Source organism: Coccinella septempunctata, chromosome 1 (genome assembly GCF_907165205.1).
Source record: "Coccinella septempunctata chromosome 1, icCocSept1.1, whole genome shotgun sequence".
Lineage (NCBI taxonomy): Eukaryota > Metazoa > Arthropoda > Insecta > Coleoptera > Coccinellidae > Coccinella > Coccinella septempunctata.
This window is the reverse complement of record NC_058189.1, coordinates 70,157,612-70,178,690: the sequence shown is the minus strand read 5'-3', so window position 1 is coordinate 70,178,690 and position 21,079 is coordinate 70,157,612. Positions and strand designations below refer to the sequence as shown.

The window sequence follows — 21,079 nt, the reverse complement described above, 5'->3', positions numbered from 1 at the left end:
GACCAAACACAGATTCATTCAGCAGCAGGAAATAATATATTGTGCAGAGAAATTAGGTTGAGAAAAAGGTTTTTTTAATTTTATCGTTTATTCCAATAAGTCTGATACTGAGGGTTATATTGAGGGTTGTACGAAGAACTGACAGAAAACGGAGACTCAGGATTCGTTCGAAGGTAGTAGTTTCCTCTGGCACTGAAAAAAAATGGTTTAAGTGACCTGTAGACAAGGTGATTCGAGTACTAACTTGTAGTCAACGGCAAATCCCATGTTGGTAGGAACTTGGTTTGGGTCGCATCTTTGGTTTATGTAGTCGTCCCACGTGTTGCACGCCACTGACAAAAATCCATAAGGGTTCAGGACGGATTCGGCATAAAACTGGTACGAACGCCAGTGGCTGCAGAAGACTGAAAAGGTGAAGAATTTTGTATCTCTTTTATCGTGAACTTATGTTTGTTATTGCTTGTAATATAAGGTTTTATCTGCCTAGAGTGAGTGGCATGATGAAGTGGTCAAAGGAAACCCTGTATTGTTGAGAAAATTCAATATTCAGGTTTTTCACGGATTCTACATAATTTTCAAAATTGTTGGGATATTTAGCATAGATTTTGAAGCTTCAGAGGGGTCTACAGCGTTTTAGTGGTGAGTTCAAAAGGTGAAAATGAATATCTTACGTTAGAAACCACTAATTTATATGGGGTTTTCATTATTATTCAATTCAATCAGTGCGTCATCTCGAAAAGTCAGAAATTTTTTATTCGTCAAACGGAAAAAAAAATAAAAAAATTTTTTTCATTGAACAACAAATATTCATTCATGTTATCAACTTTCCGAGGTGAAATTATCTGTTCTATGAATTACCACAGGAAAAAATTTCTCGAAAAGTCTCGCCATTGCCTACAATTCGTATCCAGGTGAAATTGAGAAAAGTCGTTCGCTAAATGCTGCCATCTTTTCGACGAAAGTGGAAACTATTGTAATATTCGTAACTAAAGTTTCATTTTCAGTCATTTCAAACAACAGCAAACATTGAAGCCCCTAGTTTTCCCTCTTTTTACCTGGCTCGATTAAAGCGTCAGGATTTCTCCTTTTCACCTCAGGGATGGTACATCCCGGTTGTGGGGAAATGCCCTGATTGGGCCAAAAATCCACGTGTCCTATCTGCGTCGGGTATCCGAAGATGCCGGCGTCTGTGTGGATCACGTCCACGAATTCTGCATCCCCAGCGTCCAACTTCAAATTCTTCGGCCATTTCTTGAACAATGGCCCTGCCGGGTCCAACCCTGGAAAAATACACGGTGGCGATACTTTACTACAAATATTCATCATCATCTTTATCATTCCGAAAAACTGATTACCTGTGTAGGCATCGTAATAATTTGCCAGGATAACCTCAATCAAAGACCTAGGCGAAGACTCACCCAATATACAGGTCTTCGACTCTTACAAATATTTCAAAAGTAGATTCTTGAGGTCAAAAGAAACACTTTTTTTCCACGCCATTTTTTTCGATTCGGCCCTGATGAAAAGATATTGCCATTCCCTTCAGAATAACAAGCTTACCTCGGGTTTCATAAAGCTTGATCGGGGAATCAACGCTTGATTGACGAATAGACGTCAATTTGCTTTCAATCGATAATTCAGTCATGATCATTCAGAATATCATTCTAGAATCAAATAATGATGTTCATACGTCCATGCAATTATTCTCAATTGCTACTTCTTCAATATATTCAGAAATGAAAATGTTCTGTCAAATCAAATCGTTGATAGGACAATCAAAGTTTTATGAAACCTTCCATAAATCTATGACACTATACACATCTGTGGATATTATAAACAGAGTTCCATCCAGCCAAAGTCCCAATTTTTCGAATTTCACAGATACTTCTCAATTTTTGAACATCAAATTACTCGAAAATAGCACATCATACGAGAAAATATGAAGAATACTTTTATTTTACTGAACTTTCAAATATTCCTTATATATAACTTCCAACTTAGTTTCAAGCATTGGGTTCTTTGAATTTTTGGTACTTTCATGGTATACGTAATGGTCATAATGAGAAAACTGACGTGGATGATATGTTGTGTTCGAAAAAGATTCATCAAATAAATGAAAAACTATATCCCGAAATTCATTCCATTCGATAAAACCGTTTGTGAGAGAACTAAAAATAACATTTTTTCATGATTTTTCATCAGCCTGTATCTTTTAATCCGAGCCGATTCGGAAAAAATGGTATGGGAAAATTTTGAGCTCAAGAATCTACTGTTAAAATATTTGTACGATTCGAAAACTCACCCTGTAAATTTCATGTTCAAAAATAAGAAAGTATCTGTGAAATTTGAAAAATTGAGTACTTCAGCTGAATATATCTCAAATAATAATAATAAACTCACAGATGTGTTATATCACAGATTTAGCTAGTTATTCTGAAGGAAACTATGTTTCTCCAGGGGTGGCACAGCTCATTATGGAAACTTTAGATGGCTACTTCTTTTTATCAGAGCCGAATCGGAAAAATGATATAGGAAAAGAGTGTTTCTTTGGTCCTCAAGAGTCTACTGTTAAAATATTTGTACGAGTCAAAGACTCACTCAGTATATGTGATCTTAAACATTCACCAACTCACCTGTAATTCTAGTGACACGACCGCTTCTAACGTTCTGCCCGCATACCCCAGCCATTTGGGCCCCCAGGCTGAGACCGATCAAATGCAGGCTGGGCAAATACATTCCCCTCGAAACGAGGTAATCTATGAACTGGGCCGTATATTTTCCGACGACCTCGGTATTTCTCGAAGCCGTGAGATACCAAGGACCAGCCTCCAATCTAGGAGCGTTTAACAAGATTATGTTGTGGTCACCTCTCTGCAAATAGGCTAGAATGTAAACAGAGAACACGGTGTTATTTTTTTGTGGCCACAAATATCGAAATAACAATGGATTAAGGTTACCGGGGTGAGTCAATAACAAATACAATATATGCATTAAATATGTGAAGTTTCGGTCAAGCCTAGTTGATGGCTGATAACAAACATACTTACCTACGAGGATATATTGAAAAATTCTTAGCCTACTATAGAACCAAACAAAATTTCAATGTCAAAATATTTTATTACTCAACATATTCTCCTCCTACTTGGATACATTTATTACAGCGAACCTGCAACGTCTCTAGAGACCTTTCAAAAAAAAAGTTTCTTCTTGCTCTACAAACCAGACCTCCACAGCTTTTATTACCTCCTCGTTGGAAGAAAATTTACGACCTTTTAAACTTATTTTCAGTTGAGGAAAGAGATGATAGTCGGATGGAGCCAAATCTGGTGAATAAGGGGGGTGTTCTAGTAATTCAAACCCTAAATCACGAATTTTTTTGCATGGCAACATGAGATTTGTATGCAGGGGCTTTGTCCTGCAAGAACAAAACACCTTTGGATGGCTTTCCGCGTCTTTTCTCTTCAATTTTTTCCCGTAAAGTGGTCAATAATGTCGAATAGTATTCTACGGTTATTATTCTACCTTCTAACTGACGCAAGAACTTTTCCAGCAGATTTTTGGACACGAAACTTCTTAGGTCTTGAAGAATCAGAGTGTCGCCATTCCATCGATGGTTGCTGGATCGTAGAAATGTACCCAAGTCTCATCCATAGTAACAATTCGGTTCAAGAAGTTTACATCGTTTTCAAATCGAGCACAGATCGAACGCGATGCTTCTACCCTTGCACGCTTTTGGTCAATATTCAAACATTTGGGGATCCATTTTGCAGCAATTTTTCTCATGTCCAAATTGACGTGAACTATATGATAAACGCGTTCGTAAGAAATACTCAGTGCTTCAGATATCCGTTTCAGCCCAATTCGACGGTCTGATAAAATCATGTCATGAATTGCATCGATATTTTTTTATGCATGGAACTGGTCTAGGCTAACTAGATATCAATACATCCTCGTATATCTGTGGCGGAGAAAATTATGTGGATTTTCAACGAAATGGTAACTAAGCTGGTGATCTGATTGAGTTTTTAAACGAAATGATAATATTCTGCAAACATCCCTTAAGAAAAGAGATACACTCAAAAGTGTATCTTTTGATACACTTTTTAAGCAACTATTTTGAGAAAAATAAATGAAGAAAGTGCTTTTCCCGATAATTTAATCGCGTTTCTAAATCTACATGTTTTAGAATTTCAACCATGAAAATTTCAGGAGAGTTACAATGTTTCTCTTGGTGTTTCAACAGTTTGTTTTTCAGAATCTGAATAATAAACCATGCCACTCCCTGCCCCTGTTTTCTTCAAACCCCTGTATACCCACACAGAGACCGTGGAATTTCCTTTTACCAGAGAGAAATGTGTCGACCTATTCGATTAGACTTCAGAGAAAGTAGGCTATCCAATTCGTGTATATATGAAGCAAGAATTTTGATTCAGGATTTACCGTGATTTACGTAATTGCTCTAGACACTGATCAAAAAGCGTAATTTTCACCCATTCGGTTATTACATAATGTAATTAACTGATAATGCAGTTATTAATTTTTCCAAAGTCTGCGAATATTGGTATTTGATTTATGAACATTAAACACGAATGTAAATTTATTCTATGGAAATATTGTGAAAATTTTTACCTGTTTTAATGATTGTTGCAGTCGCTGCCATACCACTCTCGAAAAAGGCGTGAAAAAAGATTATCGTGGGTTGGGAAAAGTTGAAATTCGAATTTTGTAGAGCTTCATCGTCACCAATCCTCAAGCTCTGGTGGTAAAGCGGATTATACCTGATGAAAACAAATCTTTTTAGGCAACTCTTTCAACAGGGGTACCTCCATCAATATATACCTAATGAAGCTTAAAATTTTTAGCTAAATTTCGAATAACGGTTATTATTATATTATTATTACCTCGTATACAGCTGGTACGATATATCTCTCACAGGATCAATATGTGGACATTTATGTTTATTAATAGGTATCAACTGGACAAAAGCATTGTCAACACTTACACCTGGAGGTCCTAAAAAAAGACATGAAGAAGAGTTATACCTTCATAAAATGTATGAGAGTTTCCAATTGAAAAGCTTTCTTGTCTATTGCAATTTTTTCATGAATTTTGAGAAAGTGTGGCCAAATTTTATAATACCCTGTAGAAGTATCTAGAGTGAGTGAGGAATATAGTAGAGTAGAATAGAGGAAATAAGAAAGAAAGAATAGAATAGAGAAAAGTAAAGTGAAGAAAAATGAAGTGAAATAAAATAAAATAAGAGAAGTTGAAAACAAATCATATCGTGATAATTACTCAAATACTGCAAATTTCAAGATAGGTATGGCGTTGTTGTAGACAATGAGCTGAGAAACATATAGAGCGTTCTAGAGACCATGGCGAATTGAATCACCGGTTATTATGCTATAAAAATCCTCGTTCAACTTTGTACCCTCGCAAATATATTTCTAGATCATGGGTGCATTGCTCTCGCAATAAATTCCTCAGTTATACTGCTGCAAATAATGCAACTCAGTGTTCAATCGGGCGTTACAGAGAAAACAAAATATTACAGAACAATTAAATGTATCTTTCTTTCTGTTAGTGGAAGGACAATGAAATTTTCATGGCGATTAATCAGTTTCAACAATGGTACTTTATTTCCTTCGTGACCCAACTTAATTATACGTCTCGGACGTTATCATGATACATTGAGTAGCTATCTAATTCAATTTTTTAACTAGAAGACTTACTGGTGGGTCTAATTGTTCGAGGCCCTAGGATCTCACGGGATTTTTACTGCCCGAAAGAACACAGACATAACTTATGAGGGAAAGAAGCATGGGCTAATGAGAGTTATGTCTTATATACTTTCAAAAACTACCAGACTAGTGGAATCAGAAAAAAAATTAATTCAACTAAAATTCAAAATGAAAAGAGATCTTTTAAACTTGGTTTATATGGGTATATTATTTTTTTTCTATATAATAAGAAAATACCAGTCAAGACAGTATCCTGACTCTTTTTTTTGTTACTTGATAATAAAATCCGTTACCGGTCTATAATAATATATGGCATTCGTTTCAATGGTATAAATTTTGGTTTCATGTTTTCCCCAAACCTTGTTTACCTATAGAAATATATATTTTTTCTTTATTTCAAATTGATCTCATACAAAAATTCACTGAATACCGAATACCTGTTTAAAACGCGGCATATTTTATAATTTGAATATTTTCAATTTCAACTCTGTTATATCTGATTTCATGTAACAAAAATCAACGCTGAGAATCATCTAAAACGTAGAATGATCCCAAATCCTTTTAGGAGAAAGCAGGGAAGCACTAAATTAGATACATACCCGGCAGAGAACTGATAAAACAGTACAATAAAAAATCAGACACTGCCATTGCATTCGAACTCTTGGCACTGTACGAACGGTCTGTAAATGTTCACTTTCGTTGATATCGGATTATATTTCCCAATTAACCATGCTGCTGGGGTAATTGTACTCAGACACACAATTTTTTTCGTTAGCAGCGGTGACCAAGTCCACCCATTACGATATTTTGGCCCATTTCTGGATTACGATAGATGAAATTGGTGGAAGAACAGGAAAGAAAATTATTTCGACATTTAAACCGGGTTAAGGATAGTACCATTACCGTGAACGATTTTTATTTCGAAATGATTAGTTTTTCAATTGGTGATTACTTGGTTTTCCACGAGTATCGGCCGTTGCAGAAAGCTTTGGGTTGAACGGAATTGAATTGATAGAAATTTCAAGTTCCAATAAGAAGACCCATGATTTCATCTGAGAGCATAAAGAGGGAAGCGGTCTGAAATATAAATTTTTTATCCCTTCAAGTAGGAATGGTTTTTCATCTTCTGCGTTCGATCTTTTACCGAAAAATTATTCGTACGTTCTGTTAACAGAAATTAGATGAGGAACGGATCGTTTTTGCCTCCGATAAATGTTCATTCGAATATGAAGGATTTTTTTATGTTCAATTAATTTTGTCATTTTGAGAATATTGCCATCTCAGATCAATAAAATTTGATCTGTGATTGCCATTATTTTGAGCGCATCCACCATATTTAACAAAGTATATTTCATGCTGCGAATTAAATGGCAGCAATATATAAATATAAGTAATAACTCCTTGCATTTTAACGGAATTACTGACCCAGCAATCAAGATAAAAATGATTTACGATTTCATTTCCTTGAAAAAAAATGGAAAGATGCGAGAGGAGTGAATATCAAGCATAGAACACTATCCTCTTAAGAGAACATAGATTTCCCAAGCATTACATTGAAGAAGCGTCTCATTAATTTAACCTTTTTCGAAAAAAATTGTTAACGAATTACTAGATATTAGACTTGTTTAGGGGTTTATTACTTAATAAAAGACCTAAAGATGTCTGAAAGTGCTGGTAATTGGTGTCTAATCGAAAGTGATCCAGGGGTGTTTTCTGAATTAATCAGGGAATTCGGTTAGTTCTTGTTTACAAATAAATCATTATGGCTTTTTATATTGTTTTATTATAGGTGTTAAAGGCGTGCAGGTAGAGGAACTGTGGAGTTTAGATGGAGATCAGTTTGATAACTTGAAGTAGGTTTTCTTGGCTTTGAATTCTTGAACAAAAATATGAACAGTATTATTTCAGACCTATCCATGGACTGATATTTCTGTTCAAATGGACTAAAGATGATGATCCTTCAGGTTCAATTGTAGAAGATAATAGGTTGGATAAAATATTTTTTGCAAAACAGGTCATCGATAATGCTTGTGCAACTCAGGCAATACTAAGTATATTACTCAACTGCCGTCATCCCGATGTGAAGATAGGTCATACACTGTCAGAACTCAAAGATTTTTGTCAAGGATTTGACGCAAATATGAAAGGATTGACCATTAGTAATTCCCCAGTTATTCGTACGGTTCATAATTCATTTGCAAGGCAACAATTATTTGAATTTGATAATTCCTCGAATAGTAAAACACAAGATGCTTTTCATTTTGTTGGATATGTCCCCATTGATGGGAGATTGTATGAATTAGATGGCTTAAAAGCTGGTCCTATCGACTTGGGTGCAATCCCAGCCGAAACAGAATGGACGGATGTTGTGAGACCTATTATTGAAAAAAGGATCCAGAAGTGAGTATAAACTATATTTGATACTTTCTTTACTTTCTATTGCATCTTTACTCAGGTATAGTGAAGGGGAAATACATTTCAATTTGATGGCTATTGTAAGTGATAGAAAGATGTTATACGAGAGACAAATTGAATCGCTGCAAAAGCAACTGGATGATAATCCAGATAAAGAAAGTATAAAGAGTGAGATAGCAAATTTGAAGTTGCTGATTGAGGAAGAAGAAAATAAGAAGAGGTCTTACCAAATTGAAAATATCAGAAGAAAGCACAATTATATTCCTCTAATAATAGAATTATTGAAAATATTGGCTAAAGAAGGTAAATTAGTTCCTTTATATGAGGAAGCTAAAGAGAAAACATTGAAGAGGCAGAAAACTAAATAGTCTGAATCTGTAATATTTAAAATCAATAAATATAAGTGAATATCTGATGTTTGATTTGTTCATTGCAATAGAGGAATACTTTAACTGGCTTCAATGGCTGAAATATTGAATGCAATCATATTCGATTAGTTTATACTGCAGTGAAATATAAATTAAATTTAAATTATGAGCTTTCGGAGCTCGAGAACTCTACTTTCAAAAGATACATAGAAGATATCTTCAACGCCATAGAAAATTATAACGTTTTCTTCATATCGAGCTGCTCTATAAATAAAGTTAAAATAAAATCAAAGGAAAAGAGGTTAATTTTTGGTGATGCGTATGACAGTAGCAGGTCAAAAATATTATAAAAATTTGTTAAATTTACTATCTACCCATTTCAATTATGAATTGAAAAATAGTACTAGTGGAGCCCATTATTTCATAGAATAGAAATTGATGAAGATGTGGCAAAAAGCCATTAGAAATGAGGCTTGCGCAAATAACAGTAGTTTTTAAGAAATTGACTTTGTCAGAGGTGCATGAAGTCCCAAGTAATGTTTGTATGATAACACAAATAATGTGTACAGGTGCATTCGTCTAGTGTTTTCCGCGGGTGTTATTCTACTCAAATATAAAAATGAGGTTTTGAATGAATTCTGTGAGTGAGCAGCCGATTTCCTTACCGTGGTATAGAACTCTGAGCGATTGAGACACGCCAATTGAATAGTGCATCTACACGTGTAGTTTTAAGAAAATTATGCCGGCATCTACGTTAGATCCCATAAATGCGGCTATTAGAGCCTCAATAACAAAAAATAATTCAGAAAACTCCTTGGAAACTCAACTAGCTAGTTCGACCAAAAAATCTCTGCTGAACAACATAGATTTTGAAAATGCTGGAAGCATAATTATTGCTTGTGGTAAACAAGTTAATGTTTTCCAAACACCGGGAGTAGACCATATCGTCTTGAAGCATCGCGAGGAGGTCAAAACTAAGTATGAATGGTTTCAAAATATATTCATATTGAATGAAAAATAGGACACATTATAAATTCATTTATTCTAGCACAAAAATGGAAGTTAACACTGGAGAAGAAGAAACATTGAAACAGCCCAAGTATGAACTTTTTCCAATGGAATCTATTCAGCTTGGTTGGAATGACCTCCCAGACTGGTCTGCTGGTTGTGGAATGATTAACATGGGTAATACATGCTATTTGAATTCAACTCTACAAGCGTTATTTCATGTGCCAGCCTTAGCAAATTGGTTGATTTCCGATAAAGAACATTATTCTTCATGCTATGAATCAGGTAATATTTATAAGAACTATTGGGAGTGCGTGATCTAATTCTTTAATTCATTTTTAGGAGGCTTCTGTATCATTTGTTCCATGAGAAGAACATTGTTAGAATCACAAAATTCCAATATGAACGCTATTCGTCCAATACATATATATAATAAACTACGATTAATAAGCCGTAACTTTATCTTAAACAGACAAGAGGATGCACATGAGTTTTTGAGACATTTAATCGAAGCAATGGAAAAAGCCTATTTGAATCGGTTCAAAAATAACGAACAATTCGATGCAAGAGTGAAGGAAACCACTCCGCTGAATCAAATTTTCGGCGGCTATTTGAGGTCGGCTGTCACTTGCCAGGACTGTGGTCACGTTAGTACTACTTTCCAACATTTCCAAGATCTCCTCTTGGATATTAGAAGGGCTCAAACGGTGGAAGAGGCACTAGACGGATATTTTTCCAGGGAAAGAATAGACGATGATACTTACCATTGTGAATCGTGTAGAAAAAAGGTTAGTATAAAAATTTTTTTGTTTAAGTGGTATTTTATTTTTTTTCATTGTAGGTTTCAGCAACTAAACAGTTTTCCTTGGAAAGGGCACCTGCGGTTTTATGTGTTCAGCTGAAGAGGTTTTCAGTGACAAATACCAAAATCAACAGACACATAGCTTTCCGACAGCGACTGGACCTCACTAAGCATACCAAAAATCGACCTTCCACCCCTTTAGTGTACAAGCTTGTTTCTATTATTACTCACATAGGATCCAGCGTGAATTGCGGTCATTACACAGCTATTGGGTCTGTTCCCTCCGGAAACTTTTATCAATTTGATGATAGCAATGTAAGTAACATTTTATTTGTAGATGTCACTTTCTGTTGACAGACTTGACAAGATGTGGCATCAGTGTAAAACTTTTCGTTATGTTTCTATGGTTCTAACCTGTATCCAGTGACATTTCAAGTATAAAAGTATTACAATATCGGGGTTTTTGCAGGCCCGGCCGATTTCGTATCAGGGAGTACTGAGCACCTTCGCTTACATATTGATGTACGAATTAGAATCTCCACCATACTCGCGAAGGAACCTCCTGCAGAAACCCAGGGTGAAAACGACCACGTCGACCGAGCCCTGTTCCAGTAAGTCCAAACCGATCGCCAACGGGATAGGCTTCACGAGTAACAAAGTGTACGGACCGGAACTGCCACAAAACGGACTGATCAAGAGGAACAACGAAGCGACCAGCATCCCTTCGAACACTGAAAAGGAACCAGAGAGCGAACTGAAAAATGGCGAGACGCAGCCACAAAAAACTAGTCACAACACACCCGATCAAGTTCAAGCAGCAGCGACAGTCGGCGTCGGCGACCAGATAGTTCCGATCAAATCGTTAGAGACCGGTTGTTCTACTGTTAATTCGGAAACTAAGACTATCACTAAACTAGTGCCGTACGAGGAGGACGATTCGAGTAGTTCAAATGAATCGAGTGCTGCCGACAAGTCGAACGGTGAGAAGATCGTGTCGGACGCGATGAACGGCATATGGAAGGTGAGTCCGACCGTCGAGAATTCCTACGAACCGTCCAAGGGGACGAACTGGACGGAGAGCAGCGGCCCCCAGAACGACAAGGTGGTGAACGAGCTGTTCAAAATGTCCTATAAGGGTTTCTCGTCCGTGTCCACCTGGAATGGGACCAGATCGCGTCTGGACAAGGAGGTGGCCAACGAGAGGCGGGAAGAGAGGAAGAGGACGATAGAAGAGGTTTCGGATCCCATCGATCAGGGTCGTAAGAAACACGTCAAGACACACAACAATTTCAAGTCCAATCCCGGTTATCATCCGATCGAGGCAAGTTATATCTTCATTTTTTAATTAATTTTCCCTTCAGCTGAAATTAAATTATTTTTCCCTTTCAATCAACATTGAACCATTTGCAACTTGATATCCACCTTCACTGGCCGATTTCAGAAGTACAGGGGCCAAATACTCTACTCTTCGCTATCTGTGATCGCTGTTAACCCCACTTTTAGTAGTTCTGATAAACTGACATGTATTTGTTTACATTTGTTTTTCGTAAACGTCAAATATCTCATTATTCTCAAGTTTTTTATTCATTTCGATTATTCGACTTTTTTCTTTCGCGGCCGGCGGTTTGGATAAATGGAGCATTTTCCGAAAATACGAAACCTGTTTATACCTACTTTTCTGGCCGATTTACTTCGAAGAACCGTAATGAAATCAATTTCATGAATGCCAAGGTCAAAAACACTACACTTTGTTATCGATAAGTCAAATCGGCACTACCCACCCCTATCCATGATCCGTTCTAACCTCACTCTACTCTGTCAATATTGATTATTCGAAGTTTTTTCATTCGCGGCCGGCGAGGCGCAGCAGTTTGAATAAATAGAGCGTTTTCTGAAACCTCTTAATACGAATTGAGTTTATTCCAGCAGGCAGGCCGAAAGATTTTTTTTCTGGCCGATTTGCCTTAAGGTCACGAACACACTTCGCTATCGATGAGTCAAATCGGTACTACCCACCCCTATCTATGATCCGTTCTAACCTCACATTACTGTCAAACGGATGTGAACAAAAGATAAAAATATCGAATTTCTGAAGCTTTATTTTCGAGCAGGCTCCCGTATTTGCTGGTCTTACTTGGGTTATTCGTCTTTCATTTGGAATTTTTTTGAGATCCTCACAGATAGCGATGTACCAATCCTCTAAATCATCTGATTTTCTTTTCCCTTGTTGCTTCTCCCACTCAGTACTTACGATTTACAAACAGTCCAGCGGATCTCGGGTTACAAATGGTGTAACTAACAAACTAGCGTCTTCCTCCACACATTGAAATAATGTTTTTTTACAGGAATATCACAGTTCGAAAAACTGGAATCATCGGAACAACAACTCCAATTCGAGATTCTACGGCAATAAGCAATTTTACAATAAGAATGGGCATCGACATAGATACAACTTTCACCATAAAAACTACCACAACAAGCACGCTCGTATGTGATTCTCAAATGTTTTATGATGGTTAAAAGTAATTATCTAAGAAGTGGAAAACACCGTGACAAAATGATTTTTTATTGATTCCTTCCCATGTACAGATCAAAGTATCCCTATTTATTTATTTATCAGTTTGACTGATAATGGTTCCCGATTTTGCAAATAAATTTTCCTATATACATAGCGAAGAAAATAAATCTCAATGTAAAAAAATCCATATATACATTTTTTTTATTTCTTCTTTGTCTTTTTAAATTCTGCCCTTTCTGAAAACGTATTTGCATCATTATTTTTGCAGAATTGGTAAAACGTTCGAATCGTAATTTGAATATTTGAGTAATTGATAGTAGACATATTGTGTCGCCATTTCTAGTTAATTACTTTTGTTTTGTATATTTTATTGATAAGTTTCATGAAATTTCTCAGTGTAGACTCTGAAGTCTTTTAATTGAAGAATGCTCTTTTATTCTGATGTATATTTTGCAGATAAGTTAGTATTTTTCAATGTGAATGTGAGAGTATTCATTTTAATTGGAAAATGTTCATTCAATTTTAAATTATAAGCTGAACTTTTGGACCTCAAAAACAATCTTAGATTAGTGAATACGATATAGATGAAGTTGTTGAAGTAACTGAATTATATTTATTTTTTGCATTTAGTATCATTTTGTATATTTTATGTTCCTAAGAAAATGTACATAATTTTTTAAGTCATTCACACATAATACAATATTATCATGAGATGATTGTAATTACATATTTCTTTATTACTCCCGGTTTTTATTGTACTTCTTTCTGGGAAATACACTGTGACTGGTATAAGCAACAGAATAGCAACAACATTGGAAGAAAAAAAATTTCAAGAAACAATTTGTTTATTATGTAAAAGAAATTTCAAATACTTCTTTAGTGAAGTAATCACGAACTACTAACCGAATCTTCAGCACATTTCTCCTTCCCATTATCTAATTCTTCCTCGTCTTTATTATCTGTTTCATCTTTAATAAGATCAGTTTTTTCTTCGTCAACATTGTCCACTTTATCACTTAACGCTAAGAGATTATATTTCTTATATTTTAAGAAATTTGGGACAACACCAACAAACGCAAATCCTCTAATGATTTCTATAACTATAGAAACATCGGCTTCTTTTAAATTAACTTTATTATCCTTGTTCAAAGAAGAAACTTTTTCTGCTATAGTCTTAATAACCTCGTCTCTAGACAATGAATTATTATTCCGATGGTTATAAACGATAGAAAATGTCCTTCCTTCGTTCTGGAAATATTTTTCAGCCAATGGTTCAAAAGCTTTCTCGATATCCTTGAGGTAAGCTTTACATGTCACTTCTATAGGGACCAGCCTTAAGAGAAATCTTGTTTGCTGTTGTTTTGTTTGGAATATATTCTCTACAATATGCTGGGAAATCTTGGCTGGATCGTCTAAAGTAGTTCGAATAAATATCAAATTTTTCGCCCCTGAATCACATACGTTGAACTTGAATTTTTGGTTCAGTTTGTCGGACTTGAGAGCATCTATTTCTTTTGATATTTCGTCAGATATATCGATCTCTTCAGTTTTCTGTTCAGGAGAATCACTGCCATATAGTTCGTCCACAGCTTTATTCAGTATTTGATACGACTCCCTAATACAATCTTTTTCTCGATTGTTGCAACTACATAGAAAACCTTTGTAGTTGACATCCATGTTACTGGATTTCTTTCGAAGGGGTTTTGAATAATATTTTGATTTTGGTTTTACAATTTTGCCGGAACTCATTATAACCTACAAATATTCAAAATAACATTTTGTGAATAATGAGTAAAATCAAGAGAAACCTTAACTTACTCAGGATATCAATTCTGTAGATTGAGTAAATTATAACAATTTGCCTTATATTGAAAGCAATTTTTATTTTAGCAAATATTTATGAGGTTTATTTTTATTTTTTTGATGACTTTAACGTCATAAACCAAAGATTATAGAGTTAGGTACCTAACCTAACTCTATAATCTTTGGTCATAAACCAGGATCTTTGGATCTACCTGTCGATAGATCTAACCAAATTTGAGCTTTTTGATCTAATTATTTGAATTTCCCTTTCCTCAAAAGGAAATTTACCTTCGTCCATTATGATATCAAAGATTCCTCTTTGATGAAATTCATATGTTTGAATACTGTAATGCAATAAGAATTATTAGGATTCGGATAACTTCAAACTAATGATATCAAGTTTTGATTTGATCTTCTCTTCTTCTGAACTACTTTCCATATGATTGGTTCAATATGTCATTATCTTATGTCATAACAGTAAAGTTTCGTCGGAAAGTATGACAAAAAAGTTGTTAATATTCTCATTGCATATGTGTGAATATGGTTTAATTGTTTACTGAGTTTTATGAATCATAGGATTTTTTTCTTATATTTATATTGAGAAAACTTTTAATGTCGTTGGTTTACAATGGGATTTGAATTGAATCGCTTTCAAGGGGATGTTGATGAAGAGCTGATATGTCCAATATGTTCTGGTGTTTTAGAGGATCCCTTGCAGGTAAAATTTGTTCAAGTTCTGTCTTATTATTATAGATTAATTCAAAATTGTATTGAAAGGCACCGGCATGCGAACATGCATTTTGTAAAGGTTGTATATCTGAATGGATTTCGAGACAACCAACCTGCCCAGTAGATAGGCTGACTGTTACATCTGCACAACTTCGTCAAGTTCCTCGTATATTGAGGAACTTACTTTCAAGGTAATGAGTTAACTATGGTGAATGTATGGAAAAACATTTCAAAAATCAGATTTTTCATAGCATTTGTCAAATTTCAAACATGTCATGAGTTTTTCAGTTCAACATGTCTAAGTATTTTGTTTATTCTTCCAGACTCTGTATCAATTGTGATAATGCTCCTTATGGATGTACCCAAGTATTAAAATTAGACTCTCTCAACTCCCATTTGGAAGAATGCGAATATAATCCTAAACGACCCCTTCCTTGCGAACAAGGATGTGGGTTAATTATACCAAAAGATGAACTGAAAGATCATAACTGCGTCAAGGAACTAAGATCTCTGATACACAACCAGGAACAAAAAATGAAAGAGTTCCAAAAGGAACTAACAGAGCAGAGATTTGTGATAAATGAGCAAAAGAGGGAAATGCAGCTTCTGAAGGTGTGTGTTGAAACTGTTTAAAATATATTTTTAATATCATTTCTTCAACTTTTTTCTATATATTTCCTTCATATCGAAATTCTAATAACCTTCTTAATCTAGATAAGTAATCAAATTTTCATGTTGAAGTTGAAAATTTTATCGGAACTTTTTTACTTCAATCTTGCACATCAGGCTCTCAGAAGTTTTACAAAAATTGGATTACACTATCATATGACTAAAACTTCATTCCTCATTACTGTGAAAAGAAAAAAATCATAATGATTAGCCACCTAAAATGCAACAATTTAAGAGAGATTGATATTCCAGATGTTCATAACTGGACAAAAAACAAATCCTTATGGATCTGTTAATCAAGCTCTAATTATAATTAAATTATTGAGCTGAAAGTTAACATAAGGTTTGTGGTCTAACTACAGCACACTGTGAAGAAAAAAAAACTTGTTTATCTTCATACAATTGAGTGAGCCAAATGTTTGGTCTTTACTTGTTCTGGAGGTGAACAACTATGGTCTCACAGATTCTTCTGTCTCACATATTATGCCCATATTCACTTCACAGCTAATGTGCATTCAAAAAAGTTCATCATCAAGAGGGCTTTGGAATTTTGTATGTTGAGGTTCTTGGTCTTAATGCTAAGCTTGTACACTACATTATTGGCCAAGTAAATTCTTTCTTTTTTCTTACATCGACTTGGGAAGTTTTTCTTTGGGAGGTATAGTCTGTGATTAATTCAAATGATGAAAAATTAGCGATAATTATTGAATTCTGAAAAAATTCTATAAAGTTGAACGCCTCAATTCGAAGGTCGCTACTAAATGAAACTGCATTGTTTGAGAAACGGAACCTGTCCTCTAGGTATAACTCAGTGATAGAACATTTCACCAGTAATAGAGAGGTCGTGGGTTCGAGACCCGCCTGAAGAGGTTTTTTTTCAAAATTCAATGATTGCACACCGCTAATTTTTCAACATGTGGACAGCATTCTTGTGGGGGCTTTTGTAGGAAACTGGTTTCTCTTGTTTACAAGTATGTACCTACTATTGAAATGTTAGATTTTTTCAAAGAGGTAAGTAACCAATTTTTGGTGATGTTGCTCTTAGTAGTTGAGAGATTTTCACCAAAAAAGTGTTCTAACGGCCCTTTTTTGTTGTAGAAACACAGTGGCTGTCCCAATAAGCTCGTTAAAGTGAGTATTGCTGTTCCTATCGCTTCTTAATTGCAAATTTGTCATGATGACGCAGTCAAATAGTACAGTATTCAATTTCGAAGTAACTAATAACATTTTAAATGATTGGATTCAATTTTACTAATGAAAATATGAAGAGCAGCAATGCTCATGAAATATTTCGTTTTTATTGTCGCTGATGGGGTAGCTGAGTTCTCCTAACATCTTGCTTCGCTTGAAATCATTACAATTATCATTTCGGAACATTCTCCAAAGTGAAAATAAGATTAAGTCTAAAACAGTGAGAATTATGACTAGATGAACACCTTGGTATCGGTCTTATTTGACCTCTTCAGATGGAAAATTGTTAAAATCGACACACCCTAACTATCAGGAAGTTATTAGTATTTCCTACTAGATGGCGCTCGAGTACTTAATAATACTCAGACGATCCTACTAGTATTTAATTAGGGTCCGTCAAATTCGAGCGTTTTCCTTAGGAGTGGGCGTTTTGCTGATCTGAAGAGTTGAAAACAGACCGAAACCAGGGTCACTGAGCTGTTGTTTTCGTCGGGGTCCGAACAATGGCAAGTTGGTTAGTTCGATTTAGACCGTAACACTTTTTGATATCCAAATCAGAGGATGTTATGCGTCTGAATAGAATGTTTGATTTGTAAATTGTTGATTGTTATGATATTTCTTACGATTATTTCCTGAAAAAAAAACGCTCATATACAGTGTCAAGTATGTATGTTTATTGAGTAAATTCGAATTTTTATACAATTTGGCTATCTTTTTGACACGCTTTTGTCCAAAGGAAGATATTTTTCGTTACAGGAGTATATAAGAGCATTTCGGATATCGAATCCTTCTATGAGGGCCATAGCAGATGCAATGGAGAGGGACGAGGTAGTTCGTTGGAGTAACACTCTTCAAAGAGCAAGGGTAAACCGATGGGGGGGTATGATTTCAACACCGGATGAGGTTTTACAGGTAGGTTTCAGTTATGACTATTTTTCACGCGCGAAAATGCCAAAATTACAACAGTTCAATTTACGTGGTTTTGACGTTGAAGACATAGGGCACAGTGGAAGGCACTTTTATAAAATCAGTCAAGTGAAAAGCGCTATACAAAGGATGGAATAGAAACGGTCTACTTTACACAACTCAGTTTCAAAATTACGGGATTGCAGGTTGGTGGAAACAAAGCACGGCGTTGGGAAACGGTTCTCTACTCTGTTTGTGCGCCAGCCAGAAATCGTACTTCCAGCGAATACAAACACAAAAGGCTAAGGGACGAGAGTGCACAATTTTTCACCACTCAGGTTTCTGCTTCCAACGGGTTTGCACGCAAGCCAGAAATCCCAAAAGATGAGGGAAAAGGGTGCACAATTGTTCACCACTCCGGGTTCTACTTCCAGCGGGTGTGCACGCAAGCCAGAAATCGTACTTCCAGTGAAGGGAACGCCCTAAGGATAAGGGAAAAGGGTGCACAATTGTTCACCATTCTGGTTTCTGCATCCAACGGGTTTTCACGCCAGCCAGAAATCGTACTTCCAGCGATGAGAAGCACGAAAGGCTGAGGGAAAAGGGTGCACAATTGTTCACCACTCCGGTTTTTGCTTCCAGCGGGTTTGCACGCAAGCCAGAAATCGTACTTCCAGCGAAGAGAACCCCCAAAGGATAAGGGAAAACGGTGCACAATTGTTCACCACTCTGGTTTCTGCTTCCAACGGGTTTTCACGCCAGCCAGAAATCGTACATCCAGCAATGAGAAACACGAAAGGATAAGGGAAAAGGGTGCACAATTGTTCACCACTCTGGTTTCTGCTTCCAGCGGGTTTTCACGCAAGACAAATCGTACTTCCAGCGAAGAGAACCCCTAAAGGATAAGAGAAAACTGTGCACAATTGTTCACCACTCCGTTTTCCGCTTCCAACGGGTTTGCACGCCAGCCAAAAATCGTACTCCAAGATGGATAGAACTACCTGTGGACTCGGTCTTATCGGTATTAGCGAACAGAAACTCGGTTATCAACTGCGGACACTAATTTCCACTCTTTATCAGTTTTTTCACGTAACTTCGACAAATTGACAAAAAGTCAGGTCAGGTTCATTAATGTCGGAATTGTGTTGACTTCAGAGAATGATAAGGAGAACGCTCAACGAGATGGGTTGTCCGCCCCACATACTGGACAATCTCATGGAAAATTGCCACGAAAGAAGATGGCCGCCGGGGTTGTGCTCCTTGGAAACCAGACAGAACAACCGGAGACAATACGAGAACTATTTGTGTAAAAGAGTGCCAGGTAAGCAGGCCGTCTTGGTACTCGCTTGTGATAACACCCATATGGGCGAGGATATGATGGTGGAGCCGGGACTGGTGATGATATTCGCCCATGGGATCGAATAAATTGCTAACTTGATTATAATCCGCCAGTGATCATTGAATATTTTCGTAGAGCATCTGTAAACTCATTCAAAAATGACTCGAAACACTAAAATGATGAAAGAGTCTTTTCCATGTCTAAATTAGTGGATACCTAACTTTTAGTGACCCATAATCTAAATTAAATTATTTCCTTTTCGATTCAGGTGCATATTTTCTGTGATATTTAGGTTCGAAATATATTTTTAAGGTTGCACCGATAATTTTCAACCTTGCTCCCCTAAAAAAATCTTCTGAAACTTTAAATAATGGATATTGATATTGAACAATTTGAAAATTATTCATAACAGATATGTTATCTGTGAGTTTCGTTCAACTTATTTAAATTTCTACCAAATATTTTATTGATGTTATACTTATATTTTAAAATTTTTTGCTATACTTTCTATTGTGGTGGAGACACCAACGTTTACTTACTAATTTTGATTTATTTATTTAATAGCTCAGATTGATGAATTTTTTTAACGAAATTATTTTATCTCAGTTACCTCGTGCTTTGTATTGCAAGTTCGTGCATTACATTGGAGAGTTTTTGAACTGAGTTTATAGATTGACTTTTAAGCGTATATCCTAATATCGATAATAATTCAATTCACTCAATTGATTTAGAGTAAACTACTCAGTCATTCGGTAAAAACTTAGAATATGTAAGGCTTTTGAGTAAACATAATTTGAAGACTATTATGATTTCTAGGTTGTTCAGAATCAAGCATTTCTTGCTGAAATGAAACATTTCCAGCTGATAAGTTGAGGATAAATCTATATCCTTAAACTGTGATGAAAAAATTTAGAATTATCAGTTGCCCATTTCCATGCCAAAATTTTTTATCTCTTTATATGTGTTTTGGGTAATTGGAATTATTGTATTTGAACACTTTCAATGTGAAAGACTGAATGATATGATATATCTTGAATAAAATAAGATTCGTTTATAATGGTTTCTTCTGATTTTTAATATGAGTTGAATTTCGAAATTTTCGAGAAAATATCTCTTGAATCTGATCTCATAATCTAGTGAATGGTTTTTGTAGATCTTAAAATCCTAGTCAATATAGAATTTTTTTGGTATTGAATGCTCATGATTGGAACTATTTTCGTATGTCTATTATGGTAATAGGAATATATTTTGGATAAGAAAAAAATGGATATAAGACGTTAACACGAGTGCCGTTATCCGTACTATTTTTTACGTAAGTTTGCTTGGAAATGATTGCTTCACGTTCTGTTCTTTGGGATGTATGCTATTATTTTGTGCTTCCATTTTACTATCAAGTGATGTATGAAATTTTGTTACGAGGGCATTGTTTGGTTACGTATGTTACTGCCAATAAATATAATTAATGTTTTAAGAATATTTTGTGTGTTTTCATTTTCGAGAAGCTCTAAATTTCCAGGAAAGTGAAAAGAAAAGATAAAAAAACAACATGAGTTTGGAGAAATTATTTATTTACTTCTTGGGTGAAGAATG

General features: G+C 35.5%; 5 protein-coding genes across 6 annotated transcripts; 3 read left to right on the top strand and 2 right to left on the bottom strand.

Moving 5' to 3' along the window:
* Positions 1-78: 78 nt before the first annotated feature.
* Positions 79-6,469, bottom strand: LOC123318235 (inactive pancreatic lipase-related protein 1-like). Its single transcript, XM_044904851.1, has 7 exons — positions 6,341-6,469; positions 4,902-5,013; positions 4,630-4,778; positions 2,634-2,882; positions 1,056-1,280; positions 245-404; positions 79-192 (listed from the first exon to the last, which is right to left on the bottom strand). Exons 1-7 carry the CDS (start codon positions 6,387-6,389, stop codon positions 81-83), a joined length of 1,056 nt encoding a protein of 351 aa, XP_044760786.1. The 5' UTR covers positions 6,390-6,469; the 3' UTR covers positions 79-80.
* Positions 6,470-7,284: 815 nt separating this feature from the next.
* Positions 7,285-8,571, top strand: LOC123311780 (ubiquitin carboxyl-terminal hydrolase isozyme L5). The gene is made up of 4 exons (XM_044895875.1): positions 7,285-7,475; positions 7,531-7,594; positions 7,650-8,141; positions 8,197-8,571. The coding sequence occupies exons 1-4, from the start codon at positions 7,400-7,402 to the stop codon at positions 8,522-8,524; spliced, it is 960 nt and encodes a 319-aa protein (XP_044751810.1). The 5' UTR covers positions 7,285-7,399; the 3' UTR covers positions 8,525-8,571.
* A 440-nt stretch (positions 8,572-9,011) lies between these two features.
* On the top strand, positions 9,012-13,592 carry LOC123312703 (ubiquitin carboxyl-terminal hydrolase 36). Its single transcript, XM_044897173.1, has 6 exons — positions 9,012-9,502; positions 9,573-9,817; positions 9,875-10,320; positions 10,374-10,649; positions 10,804-11,655; positions 12,680-13,592. Exons 1-6 carry the CDS (start codon positions 9,264-9,266, stop codon positions 12,827-12,829), a joined length of 2,208 nt encoding a protein of 735 aa, XP_044753108.1. The 5' UTR covers positions 9,012-9,263; the 3' UTR covers positions 12,830-13,592.
* Positions 13,593-13,679: 87 nt separating this feature from the next.
* On the bottom strand, positions 13,680-14,796 carry LOC123312720 (THUMP domain-containing protein 1 homolog). Its single transcript, XM_044897174.1, has 2 exons — positions 14,671-14,796; positions 13,680-14,607 (listed from the first exon to the last, which is right to left on the bottom strand). The coding sequence occupies exon 2, from the start codon at positions 14,599-14,601 to the stop codon at positions 13,741-13,743; it is 861 nt and encodes a 286-aa protein (XP_044753109.1). The 5' UTR covers positions 14,602-14,607; positions 14,671-14,796; the 3' UTR covers positions 13,680-13,740.
* Positions 14,797-15,109: 313 nt separating this feature from the next.
* Positions 15,110-20,965, top strand: LOC123317943 (E3 ubiquitin-protein ligase NRDP1). 2 transcript variants are annotated; one of them, XM_044904583.1, is made up of 6 exons: positions 15,110-15,373; positions 15,433-15,575; positions 15,708-15,996; positions 17,152-17,184; positions 18,001-18,156; positions 19,306-20,965. In XM_044904583.1, exons 1-6 carry the CDS (start codon positions 15,284-15,286, stop codon positions 19,573-19,575), a joined length of 981 nt encoding a protein of 326 aa, XP_044760518.1. In that variant the 5' UTR covers positions 15,110-15,283; the 3' UTR covers positions 19,576-20,965. The 2 variants fall into 2 exon arrangements, with proteins under 2 accessions (XP_044760518.1, XP_044760525.1); XM_044904590.1 differs by lacking the exon at positions 17,152-17,184 and having other exon boundaries at positions 15,112-15,373.
* The last annotated feature ends 114 nt before the right edge of the window (positions 20,966-21,079 follow it).

Coding starts and splice junctions, on each gene's coding strand:
- LOC123318235 (XM_044904851.1), bottom strand. CDS start 6,389: ATGGCAGTGTCTGATTTTTTATTGTACTGTTTTATCAGTTCTCTGCCG. Junction 5,014..6,340: donor TTTTATCAGTTCTCTGCCGG/GTATGTATCTAA, acceptor GTCTTTTTTTAG/GACCTCCAGGTGTAAGTGTT. Junction 4,779..4,901: donor TCGTACCAGCTGTATACGAG/GTAATAATAATA, acceptor TGTTTTCATCAG/GTATAATCCGCTTTACCACC.
- LOC123311780 (XM_044895875.1), top strand. CDS start 7,400: ATGTCTGAAAGTGCTGGTAATTGGTGTCTAATCGAAAGTGATCCAGGG. Junction 7,476..7,530: donor TGAATTAATCAGGGAATTCG/GTTAGTTCTTGT, acceptor GTTTTATTATAG/GTGTTAAAGGCGTGCAGGTA. Junction 8,142..8,196: donor ATTGAAAAAAGGATCCAGAA/GTGAGTATAAAC, acceptor ATCTTTACTCAG/GTATAGTGAAGGGGAAATAC.
- LOC123312703 (XM_044897173.1), top strand. CDS start 9,264: ATGCCGGCATCTACGTTAGATCCCATAAATGCGGCTATTAGAGCCTCA. Junction 9,818..9,874: donor TTCTTCATGCTATGAATCAG/GTAATATTTATA, acceptor ATTCATTTTTAG/GAGGCTTCTGTATCATTTGT. Junction 10,321..10,373: donor GTGAATCGTGTAGAAAAAAG/GTTAGTATAAAA, acceptor TTTTCATTGTAG/GTTTCAGCAACTAAACAGTT.
- LOC123312720 (XM_044897174.1), bottom strand. CDS start 14,601: ATGAGTTCCGGCAAAATTGTAAAACCAAAATCAAAATATTATTCAAAA.
- LOC123317943 (XM_044904583.1), top strand. CDS start 15,284: ATGGGATTTGAATTGAATCGCTTTCAAGGGGATGTTGATGAAGAGCTG. Junction 15,374..15,432: donor TTTTAGAGGATCCCTTGCAG/GTAAAATTTGTT, acceptor TTGTATTGAAAG/GCACCGGCATGCGAACATGC. Junction 18,157..19,305: donor CACCGGATGAGGTTTTACAG/GTAGGTTTCAGT, acceptor TGTTGACTTCAG/AGAATGATAAGGAGAACGCT.